Here is a 12,471-nt window from a genome sequence, read left to right as displayed (position 1 = left end):
GAAATGGGAAAAGGATTAATTCATGTCTATGAGCATAGGGCGCCTACTGAGGAAACCCCTCCACCCCCCGCGTTCCGTTTTTCCAAAGGTTTATTTGCTAGACGCAAAACACCTCACTAATCTGAAACCGCCTGGGGGCAGCCATATTTTCAGATTAACACAGGACGAATCAATTAGTCTATGTAATGAATCAATAATCTTTTTAATCTCATAGGATAAACGCAATAATAACCATAACAGTTTTATAGGTGCTGTTTACGCATTTGAGAGGATTAAGAATCACAATAGTTTTTAAATCCATGTTCCAAATCCATGAAACCGATTTTGTTAATCGATGTTGTAAAATTTAAAGTGCTCTTTAGAAATGACCTGAGTTGCAACAATTTTAATTCGATTGTCACTCTGCAGTGGATGTATTGATATGCCCAATCTGACACGTCTTATTTTTTGCTGACCTTTCTTAAGCATTGCTGAACAATATATCCTCGTGGGACTTGAGCACTTTATTTGTTCTGAATGCAGGAATCTCTCCACACCCCACGACTACTCTTCTAATTTGTCTGGCAAGCTGGAGGACGGGCGCTCAGTGCGCGCTGGCTGCTCCTGTTGCTCTGGCGCATGTGGCTGGATTCCCAGGGATCCCCAGTGTTCAGCAGCTTGCGCTTCTAACAATCTATGACCCTTCAAAGAGGCCATGAAAACGCACGGCTCCTGTCGTCAATGGTTGTCTACCAGTCATCCTTTTTGAATACCAGGTCAATAAATGTAAGTGTATCAACAATGAAAGCCACTTGACAGGCGCATCGACAAAGTGTGGTGCCTTTTATCGTTTTGTGTTATCCACACACACGAGGGCCAATAGTAAACATTGTGTGGCTATTGTTTCAAAAAGTATTGACTTTGTTGTTGAAGTCCGGAAAATAGCTTTTTTAATGACCCACAGAGTGGTTTTGCAAACAGGAAGGCAAGTCAAAAATCATGTCCTCCAAAATATTTGCCACTCAACAGGCTTGGAACACCTTGTAACTCTCAAACCCATATTACGTTGTCAAGTAGCCCAATTACTGTCATTGATTAATTCATTTAATCTGCCCTTTATCTAATCCTTTCTCTAATCCTGTTTGACCGAGATTACGGATTACCATTATTTGTCCACTAAGAGAAACTGAATATATTATTTGATATAATATTTGTTCTTTATTTCATTTCACAAATGTTTTTTAAACATTTAAACTTTTTAAAACATGAATGTTATTATTAGTATTATTTCCTTTTTATTCACGAGAAAACAACTAACGTTATTATTCATTTGTATTCTTAACATATCGTTATGTTTAATATTTTTTATAAAAATCAGTTTAATAGCCTATGTAAACAATTTTTAAGTGTCAGTTCGTCCTCTATCTTTTATCCTACTGGCCTCACGAACTGTAATGCACCATGACCTCTGAAATAAGACGTCTCAGTTATAATGCTCGTCGTTGTAATGTCTGTTCAGAAAATCCATGTGTTGCTATTCCCAGGCCAGCTCAAGGTCTGCATCGGCCGCGGCCTCTGTGATATGTGACATTGCTTAATTGATAGCGCAAAGGTGACGGTCACGGTCCTGTCTGTGCTTAATTGGCAAATGACCCGCTTTGCTGAACAACCGGTGGGTGCTCAGGTGCCACTTGTGCCTCGCCACAGTGGATTACAGGTGCAGCATTTCAATTCATAAATTTATGACCTTGATTGTGAACTGTGAAGTGACATTTGTGAATAATGTGATCTAATCTGATTGATGAAAACATTGTGATCACGCACATCTTGAATTGGACTAAATAGCCTACAATTTGGCGACGATATGGTCGGGGATTCCCCGTTCCCCATCCCAGTAATAAATCGTTTAATAGCACTCCTCTTGTAAAAAGAAAAACATTCATCACATTAAACGCATTTCTTTTTTTTTATTTTGCAAATGCGTGTTTTAGCATACAAGCTGTACGGCTGCTCTCCTCATTCACTGCCGGCAGTGGGTCTCTTTGAGCGCAGAGCGCGCAAGTGGTGCGATTCCCACGAATTGTCCCTCGCGTTGCAGCTTGCAGCAGGGTGCAACAACCATACACTCACCAGACCCTTTCTCTCCTTTACTAACAAAGTGACCCCCTCCATCTTTATTTGAATAGCGGAGAATAAGGGTTGTTTATGGGCTCCAACCAGTTAGCATCTCAGGTACCAGCATAATTTGTTGTGAGGTGTTTTACAAAACTCCCTATTGACGACCACTGTGAGGCACACTGCTTTTAATGCCAGTACCAGCCCCCTACATAATAAACCCATACCCGCTGCCTGTCGTTTTGCCACTGGTATATTAATTATTGTTTGTTATTCAAGGACTTGTATAATGATTTGTGTTTAAATAAATCGTTAAATCACTTTATTGCTTTTAATGACAAACCACTTTTCTGACAAACAACCGGTCAAGCGTGTGCAACCCCTTAAAATGTCATCAACTTACAACCACAGTGTTTGATCATTTATTTAAATAAACCTACGGTGATGAAATTAGTCATATAATTACAACATTAATAAATTAATCAAATGCTGTTGAAATAATAGCGCACAAAATATTTAACCAGGACAGTGTTACTTAAACAATATTTAAGTATTGTTTTCGAGGATATCAACGATATTTAAAGCCTATTATAAATTAGATAGCTACACGTTGTGTTGTGGTTTGATACCAACATTGACAGAATTTATTAAATGAAATCTTTTTAAATACTGCTCTGTTATTTAATAATTAAGCCGATAAAACAATGCGCAAAGTTGGCACCTTTTTTGCAGAGCATAATGTTTATTAGAATATTAAAATGTCTGCGAGTGTTTATTAACTGCATTATGGTTTGTAAAGCCACCTGTTAGAAATATAAGCAAAACATTACAATAGATCAGTAGAGGCTATATTAAATTAAAATGTCTCGGTTATACGTTCAAATTAAATGTTTACAAAAGTTTAGTCATTTTCAAACTTTTCTTATATTATTTTTCTTATTAATTTTTTTAAAGATTTTTTCAGTTACGTTTGGTTTTGTTTTCAGTTTTATGTGTTCCTTCATTCAGTTATTTATTTAACCAAGGTGTTTCTTTCCTCCTGTCTATGTATTGTCACAGACAGATCGTTTAGGGCGTCTATGGGATGTTCTTATTGAAAGCTATAAACGCCCCCGCTTCACCACTGAAGTTCTCGTCTTTTTTTCTTGCGATTGTTTCCTGAACAGGCGAGTGTCCACTGCTTTGATAAAAACGTGCGGACAGGCATCCTAAAGGCGTGATTGATGAGAGACCTATTCTTTACCCTTTCTCCCTCTTAAATGACAGCGCCTTTCACTGACATCACTCATACACAAATGTTTGTGCTGCATTGTGTAGACCTCGTGGAAAGCCAATGGGGCTTTAACATAGCTGCATGTCTTCATAATTAAGAGACCGAAGGAAGGGGCTGCGACGCACGCGAATGGTGAGCATTGAATGGAAGACATGGTTACCTGCTTGAAGAGGACCCTCAAGGTGGCAGGGTCAACAGGACTTTCCTCCTGACCCCTTAATTACAAGTGATAACTGTGCACTTTGTACACTCGTTGTTAATGGTAGGAAGACAAACGGACAGATAATGACAACGTTTGTCAGTCATTAAGGCTGAGGGTGCATGTCTCCCTGGTGTTAACTGTCTGTGTTAACTGGTGTTAAAAATCTGAATTTAAATATTTATTACATTTCAGAAAACGTACGCATTTTTTTGATGGTGCGTGATGCGCTCTGGTCACATGGCATTATGAAATGTTGTCTTCTGCAACAACTTTATTACAACCATATTCATCTTTGTGGTTACATATTGAAGTCTGATTAGGTCACTGATGGTGGAATTATTTTTCTGATACAGTTGTCAAAATAGGCAGTAAAAAGTACCCCACGCTTTGTCGACAGTCTAGACCATGTCCAATTTCAGTGTTTTGGGCTGAGGGGCGTGTACTGGGGGTGGCTTGTGAAGATGCCTTGCACTAAGGTGAGCTGCCTCAGCTGCAGGCGCTGGGGATGCTTGGCGCTGATTGGTTGGCGCTTACGGTCAATGGCACGCGACTATGGATGTAGTTATAAGAGTCCTCGCGTGCCGCCTTTCAAACTGAACCAACTCTTGAGCAACAAGAGGAAAGATCGAAGAGTCGGCGATTGTTGTTACTGGGCAACACCAACACAGCACAAAAAATGGACATTGTGTTGGATCCATTCACAGGCTTAGATTCCTTCTCCTCCCCTTATTTTGACGACGACGACTTCTTCACGGACCAGTCGTCGAGAGACCACTTGGACACAGACGAATTTCTAGACGACGATGTCGATTTTCTCACAAATCAAATTCAAGAGTGTTACAAGGACAGTCGGATATCCCATGACGGGGATTATTGTGATGTTGGCAACTTCTCTTTTTCCTCCTCCTCCTCGAATTTCTCGTATGGATGCGCTGACAGCACGTCGGAGCTGTCCCCTCACAGAGGAGACGGTCCCTTACTGAAGAGGCGGAGGCGCATGAGATCCGAGATGGAGATGCAACAGTTGCGTCAAGCTGCCAACGTCCGGGAAAGACGGAGGATGCAATCCATTAACGACGCTTTCGAGGGATTGAGGACTCACATCCCTACTTTACCATACGAGAAGAGACTTTCAAAAGTTGACACATTACGGCTTGCTATCGGCTATATCAATTTCCTCGCAGAACTTGTACAGTCCGACATGCCAATTCGGAATCCAAACAGTGACACTTTAAACCAACCCAAAAAAGTCATCATTTGCCACAGAGGAACAAGTATGTATTTTATCGCTGTCATTGTATTAATTATGAATCATTTGTTTAATAAAATTTGTCATTGTTATTAAAACATCCCTCGTCTGTTTTTCCTAGGATCCCCATCTCCAAATGATCCTGACTACGGGTTGCCTCCTCTCGCCGGTCACTCTCTTTCATGGACTGATGAGAAGCAGTTAAAAGATCAGAACATCATTAGAACAGCGAAAGTTTGGACACCAGAGGACCCACGAAAGTTGCACTTGAAATCATCCATAAACAACATAGAGAATGAACCCCCTTGTAATGTGATCTCTTAGAGCATTGACATTATTGTGCTACAATAGCATATTTGTGTATACACGTTGTGTACAACTGATTTGTATGGACATATGCCATAATGTTTATGTTGTTTCTTTGTAATATATTTCTGTGACTGTACTTCAGCTCTTCAGTGAGAAATTGAACATAAAGCCATTGGCAATCATATTGTGTCGAATATATTTAATTGTTTTAATTATGCTGTAATATATTTTTTGTAATTTAACATTTTTTGTCAAACAAAACATATTTTTTATACAAACCAAACCTGTAAAATCGTCTATATTTATATTGATGACTCAATAAATCGGTCTAATGATGACTCACTTTCATGTGTTTCTTTCCCTGTGGGTGATATAAATAAATTCATAAAATCAAATAAACCCCTTAAAATCTCTATTGTTTTTGTTTACTTACAGCAAGCAATTACAGATACATGTTTACTCCGTTTGGTTCCACACCATGCTTTCGGCTATTTCAGTTGTAGCCATATTGTTTTTAGGTTAGATACAATTCTGCATTACAATAAAATGTATTTAGGCAAACTGTGGCAGTTATTAGATTATATTACAATATGAAATAATGATATGCGTAATCTGCATCTTTCCAATGACTGGACCAGAGGCAAATGGTGCGTTTAACTGTAACTAAAACCCAACATCTAAATAGATATTCATATGAGGTGTGAAGCGTTTGATAAACGATATAGAGCAACAGCTGAACGATGTCACGATACATCATTATAGAAAACTGACGGACCCACACTGTGACTGTCACAGTCTGGGTGAAAAAAATAAATAAGTAAATAGGAGAGGAACGAGTGTATTTTAACGTGCGTCTCTAAATTGTTCAAAGAAGCATGACGTTTCCTTGTGCCTTGGGCAGTTGGCCTGGGTACACTGCAGGTGCTCCAAGGCAAAATTTTCCCGTGGTATCCACTTGTCCTCCATCTACCCAGTTGTTCCTACGTCAGCTCTCGCAGTTATTAAGAGGTAGCCCAAACACATGGCCATGTCCACATGTCCAATCTAAACTCGTCCAGAGCGCTTGGAGCCTAATGTCATGGATGGACTGGGATCACAGGTATTTATTTAATACTCTAATCGATGACTGCCTCAGTTATATTTCTAATGTCTAATTTTTGCACTTGATTGTAGTATTGCATTACTGATACACTGTAACAATGTGCGCAAAGATACAGTTACTGGAAACATTAAAATAACAGTCTAATGTTAATGTGCTACATTTTTTTTGTTGTTGTATGTGTATGTGGATATATCTATGTAATATTAGTGTCAATAATATTTTGCACATTCTATTGTGCGCGCGCTAATTAATTAAATGAAATCTTAACTGATCGACATAATCCAACCTTTCCACGTATTAGCGCCTCATTAAACGAGTGGGTTTCTGCTATCCACGGTGCAGCACTAAAAGCATGTAATCTTATTATACTCATTAGAAAGTCAAATGTTACCAAGTCAGACTTAACTAAGATAAAAGACCCCAAACGCCTTATGGCGATTTCAAATTTTTGGCCGTGGTAACGTTTCAATTTGATTAGGGGAGGAGGACAGAGAAAAAAATCGTTGTATTTTGGCACATCATGCTACTGAAAGAGTGTTTTTAAAAAGGCACAGCACAAAACCTTTAAAGCATCTTTTGGAAGAGCGTCGATGGAGCGGAAGAAAACGGCTCATGCACTGGATCTTTTGAGGTTTCTGTTTTGTCACTTTGGGGTTTTGGCTTGGCAAAGCTTAAAAGGCAACCATTTATTGGTTGTCAGGTTTATACCCATTATTATGTGCGATGTAGATTCAGCCCGCTACCGTGGATACTCGTGAATTGGAATGTTAAAAGTGGACTTTTAATCGCGCATTAGAATAATTTTATAGTTTTACCACAAGCCAGGCAATATGCGCATTTTGGTCAGTTGTAGATAGCTTTTCTAGTTAGATCCTTAAATCAAATTAGTGAATAAATAAATTAATCTTAAATTAACCAAAAATTTGGTTTTAATCTCACTGCAAGACCATTTATTTCTTTGCCTGTGTGCGTTAAAGCAGAAACAGCTATCCTGTCCAATTTTAAAGATTAATATTTAGGTCTGGTGCGTCACCATCATCAACAATATAGAGTTCCATATGTAGCCTACACCTAATTACCAAGAAAAGTTAAGCGATAACGTTTGGTTTATAACTATCAATGTCATCTTTTAATATACAATCCGCATTAAGACTATAAGAGTCTACTGGGAACGACGTTTATCAGGATTCTCACAGATCTAAATCTCATATTAGGATTATCGCCTATTAAAACATGGAGGATAATACCGAAAATCTTTGGATTTTCATTAGTGTATGGTAACAGTGGCATTGGTGTGCCAGTTGCCAGGGTGAACAAACACCAGTTGATTCTCCTTTACCAAATCCCTGATACCCAAACTGTTTAAAGCATGCTAAATCCCGCATGTCCAAATCGCCTCTGGGGGTACAGCCTACAGTATGCTCATCAATGCAACAAATGTATTATTTTATTATTTGTCGAGCATAATAATTGCCGAGGACAACGGAGCACAATCTAACAGGTGCTTGAATCTGGTTGAAAAAGCCTGGCTCACGAAGCACCCCGGGAATGGGGGGGGGACTATGTTGCCAAAGTACAGACTGTCCAGGCGCCCTTGGTTTTACACGGTGCTGAAGCTCCAGACAATCGAAATGATATCTTTATTGCTAGGGCTATGTCCTAGGCGTAAACATATCCGTCCCTGTCGAGGTTTCCCTCGATGCACCTGGTATTTCAAACTTCTTTTTGTGCGTCTGGGTCCTGGACAGCAGCTGCTTAAAACAAGCAAAGAGGGAGGCCCGTCTCCGTCTACAACGTCTCCAAGACGTGTTGGCATGGTTTTCTTGTCTTTAATGTACCATTACCTTTTGTCTTTGCACAATATGGGAACAGTAAAGCATGACGTGTGTTATAATAAAACACAATTTCAATTATGCGCCCGGATTTAGGGCTTCAGCGCGAGCCAGCAAACAGTATTGTTTTGTCCCCCAAGTCCACAGGCAACAGACGCATTGCTGTGCCTTGATCAACCGATTAAATTTATGTCCACCAATTTTTCACGTAAAGAAAAAGGGGACTGGAGCGCTGCCTCCTAAGGACATTGATTTGCTTGCCATCACCTGGCGTTTAGAACACTGTTGAATTTAGAGAGGAGAGGCTAATGTGGGGCGCTTCGTAAAGTGACTCCGTTAACATAAGGCCCTCACCATCCAGCTCCATTGTCTTCTCTTGTTAATAACTCATTACCCGGATTTAACAAATCCTTCATTGCATATGTTTGGTGTCTCCATATTTTGATCCGTACGATTAAGCAGATGTTACGATTGAACGCTGAAACGTCCAAGGCTACTCATGTCTGAAAGGGGAAGAGCGGTCTCCGCGCGGGACTAACAAAGAGCCTTGGAGATCTTCAGAGAGACATTTACGACCAAACAGACTTCAACCTGCTCTATTTCAGCCATTGTGTCGTTTTTGAATAATTAAGGTTAATAAGAATAGGTTTGTATACTTTGAATGCCAGGACCACAGGTGCGGGGTGACATGATGAATGATGTGCCTGATTTTTGCCAAGCTTGAGAGCCCTTCTCTTGGACTTTCAAGCTGATAGAAAATATTGTCATTTCTTTAATTCACAGCATTACTTTCATTCAGAACAAAGCCGGGTGATGAAAAGCTTATGTTGTAATGAAACACACTAGCTACGTGGTGGCTGCAATGCCTAAGAAAAGAAAAAGCGAGTCAATGCCCGGGCGCGCTTTGGTTTGAGCGCACGTAGTCTACTCCATCTAAATCAAATAAAGGAAACCTTTCCAAGTTTTAAAAGACCACGTTTTACCTTTATTATGGCCTTTACGGCTGTATCCATTAAGCATATGGTGCGAAAGCAGCAGCTTTTGTACTGGAAACCCTCGACACTGCAACCGGTGTCTATTGGGGATCATTTAACTTCTTCGCAGCCAAACGGGATCCAGGGAAACGAGCGCACAAAAGCGCGCACGCGTGCAGGATTTTTAAGAAAAAAAGAAAATATTGTTCAATTGAGCATTAAAAGAGAGACTGACCCCCTCAGGAAGCTACCCATTCTCTCTCGTAACAAAAGACGCCAGTTACTTCCAGAAAAAATACTGTTATGCCATGACATTGGACCTTGGAAAACATATCACCAAGGCAAGCTGAGTTTTTGCGCACGGGATGCCCGGGTAACAAGAGCAAAATGGGAAGCTGGCAGAGATTGCCTCGTCTGAAGGTGGCCTCTCTCTCTTCACGCCAAAACTTCACTTCACAAAAGACCTGCAGCACAAGCTTGATTTACATTTCGTTGTTATATTTCACACACACACACAATATAAGAGATAGTTTGTAAAATGTCAATGTAAATACGTAGGCGTCTTTGGATACGCGGCTGATAAAGTGCGTCGTTTCTTCTCATTAAATTAAGAGCAAATGAATTTTGGTGATATTTTTCTTAAAACTGTTCTCAAAAGTTTACTAAAATTTAGTAATTATGATATACGTTTGCTAAAAATGATCACCATTACGACTCTTTTCAGAGTTATTAGATATTCATGAATCGTGAAAGTTAAACTAAACCAACACACTAAAACACATTAGGCTATAATAACTTAACACTAATGTATAACACTGTTCGACCAATTACATATTTAAATCAATATTATCAGTAACCATTATAATGATGCTGACTGACATTTTACAACTACTATTTTCACAAAACTTTGTCATGATGGTAAATAAACGCATTCACATGCAGGTTCAGTGGCGATTTAACGAATGGTGGTAGTCTTTCCGTGTCACGGTCAAAGTAAACAATAAGAAGCTTTGCGCAAAAAAGTGCAATGGTCTCACTTTAGCCGTCACATAGCTGTCGCTATAAACTTTACATTTCGTTAACATACGGCGAAAAGCTGACAAAAGTTCTTTAAAACGCAAATTCATAACACAAAGTTCACGACTACCTACAATAGATGTCTTTGGTGCGTTATAATAACAATTCAGAATGGCCGCTTTAGCCAAGGACAGCTGGCTTTGCTTGGCCATGGAAGCCCATACCACCCTTGGTGGACCATACACAACGACACTGACCTTACCGCGGGGGAATCCAAAATGCGCCTTTGACTGAATTAGCCTCAAAGACGTCTTGCTATGATCTTTGTTCGCAACAGAATGGACTGAATATTGTTCTTAATATGAGAGGCATTGTATCCAGCTTTTGCGTGCCCCATATGAAATATTACTTCTCCTTTATTCAAACTCTCGTATTTCAAGCAAGGCATGTAGCTACCGTATGCGGTTTTGTGTCATTGCTAAACTATCCAGACCCTGCCTGTCACTTTATTTCAATGCCTGGATACTTTTATTGATGCTTTTTTTAACTATGCTTTTTTAACTTTGTTCAAACACATCGCTAACGAACACTGATGAAAAACCCAAAACGGAGTGAATAAAATTTCGGTACACGCTTTGTCTTATATGCAACAGAACGTTTTATATAAAATGGTAAACATTTATTGATCGTTTATCACATTCCATTTCTTTTAATAAAAATAATATTTTTATTAATTAAAGCAGCCAATTTTACAATAACTCTAATAAGACGATGTTTTAAACATGCACTGTTTAAACGCAAATCTGTTTTATCTGATTTATGGTTGGTTTGTCTCATTTGTTTTCATTTTTATTTCCTCACAGCCTTTTTTATTTCTTAACGCAGCCGTTGGTCTTCTGAAACGACTTTATAGTTATTCAAACTATTATTCTAACTTTTACCTTCCGCAAAGAGACAGAAAAGTCGGGCTAAAATGTGATAAATTACAAATATGCAAATGTCTTTCAGTGGCGTTGTAAGTGTGTCTATCTGGAAGTGAATGAGGCCTTGCAGTCAGTCTGCGCGCACTCGGGGAGCTCGGGACCCCAGGGCGCGGATCAAAGCGCCCCATTCTTTTCCATCCCCGGTATTCTCGCACAAACGATTTCGATACAATATGTTTCCATGATGCACTTCATGTGCCTGGGACGCAGAACTCGTTGCATCCCAGCTCAATGCGTCGACTGCCTTTTGTTCGGACAGGATGGACTTGAGAGGGTTTTTCCCCTAGTTGCCAGGTTTCTAAAGTGTAAAAGCATGCATCATTTTTCACCAGGTCCCGTTTTAATATTCACAAAAGCGAATCTATGAAACAGACCTTTCACTTGTTCGCTGCCATGAACCTCACCGCTGTCCAACTGATTTCTCCTATTATAAGCGGTTCACAGCAGGGAGGTATTTGCAACACAAATGCAGCTGCAAGTTACTCTGCACAGAAATAGTTTATGGTGAGTAAAGATGTCCAGCTTGATGTCATTAATAAATGATTTCTGTGCAACACAAAAGCACAGACCATATTGGATGGACTTCATCTAAGAATGAAAAAGAGAGATTATCTAGTATAAATTAAAGATAAGAGTTTAGGAGGTTTTTTTCTATTTGAACAAATTTCTCATAATACAATATTGTATTTAGTTTTTTCTTCTTTTTTTATCTTTTCCCCTAACAACCCAAGCACGGTCAAATGTTTAATTCTACTGTCTGTGCATATGGTAGAAATGCAGGTAAAGGTGTAAAACAGTAGCTCAGCACAATTTGACCAGAAGTTAAGAGTGATTGGCTGAAATGGCCTTGGGCCAGAGCTGGGAAAGCTTCCAGGCCAGACACCCATTAACCCTCTATGGTGAAACTCTGCTGGAATCCAACACACCAGCCATCACCATTTATCCTCCAACTAATGAAACTAATTAATTTCTGGAGTACAGCTAAAATTCCACTTCGCTGTTTTACAACCTGATCTTAAAACACTGTGAAAATAGCAAACGTGTTTAGTGCGATACCCCCTCCTGTGTTTGTTTTAGCTGGTGATATATATCTGACATCTGATAGTAGTCTCTATGGTTACTAGGCTACCAGCAGTTTGGACCATGCTGGTTTGTTCAGAAGCACAGCAGTACAGAAAAGTTGTTTTGTGACTTGGCAATGGACCAGTTAGTCGAAGATTACAAGGAATTAGGCCATAATCACATAATCCCTGAGAAAAGGGTCACGGCACAATGATCGAGTTGATCAAGTCATAACCCAATAACCGTCCGTTGTACATGACAGATAGTTAAATGAGAAATTGGTAATTGATTCTAAGCTTGTCCCTGTGGGTCAGTGGGGTCTGCTGAGACCAGAGTTCAGAGAAAAACTCCGCAGGGGCTTTTCACAGAGGGAC

General features: G+C 39.6%; 2 protein-coding genes across 5 annotated transcripts in view; both read left to right on the top strand.

The window, feature by feature from the left end:
* dlgap1a (discs, large (Drosophila) homolog-associated protein 1a) overlaps nt 1–1,163 on the top strand; it is a 139,616-nt gene extending 138,453 nt beyond the window's left edge. For all 4 annotated transcript variants that reach the window (XR_008962964.1, XR_008962962.1, XR_008962965.1 and 1 more), the window contains one exon: nt 523–1,163. The gene's annotated coding sequence lies outside the window, so the exon portion shown is untranslated. The remainder of the gene's footprint in view (nt 1–522) is intronic.
* Nucleotides 1,164–4,020: 2,857 nt separating this feature from the next.
* On the top strand, nt 4,021–5,436 carry ptf1a (pancreas associated transcription factor 1a). Its single transcript, XM_057334724.1, has 2 exons — nt 4,021–4,843; nt 4,940–5,436. The coding sequence occupies exons 1-2, from the start codon at nt 4,246–4,248 to the stop codon at nt 5,140–5,142; spliced, it is 801 nt and encodes a 266-aa protein (XP_057190707.1). The 5' UTR covers nt 4,021–4,245; the 3' UTR covers nt 5,143–5,436.
* Nucleotides 5,437–12,471: the final 7,035 nt, after the last annotated feature.

This window comes from Triplophysa rosa, linkage group LG5 (genome assembly GCF_024868665.1).
Source record: "Triplophysa rosa linkage group LG5, Trosa_1v2, whole genome shotgun sequence".
Taxonomy (NCBI): Eukaryota; Metazoa; Chordata; class Actinopteri; order Cypriniformes; family Nemacheilidae; genus Triplophysa; species Triplophysa rosa.
Note: the sequence above shows the minus strand (reverse complement) of the source record. Positions and strands in the feature narration are given on the sequence as shown.

Coding starts and splice junctions, on each gene's coding strand:
- ptf1a (XM_057334724.1), top strand. CDS start 4,246: ATGGACATTGTGTTGGATCCATTCACAGGCTTAGATTCCTTCTCCTCC. Junction 4,844..4,939: donor CATTTGCCACAGAGGAACAA/GTATGTATTTTA, acceptor TGTTTTTCCTAG/GATCCCCATCTCCAAATGAT.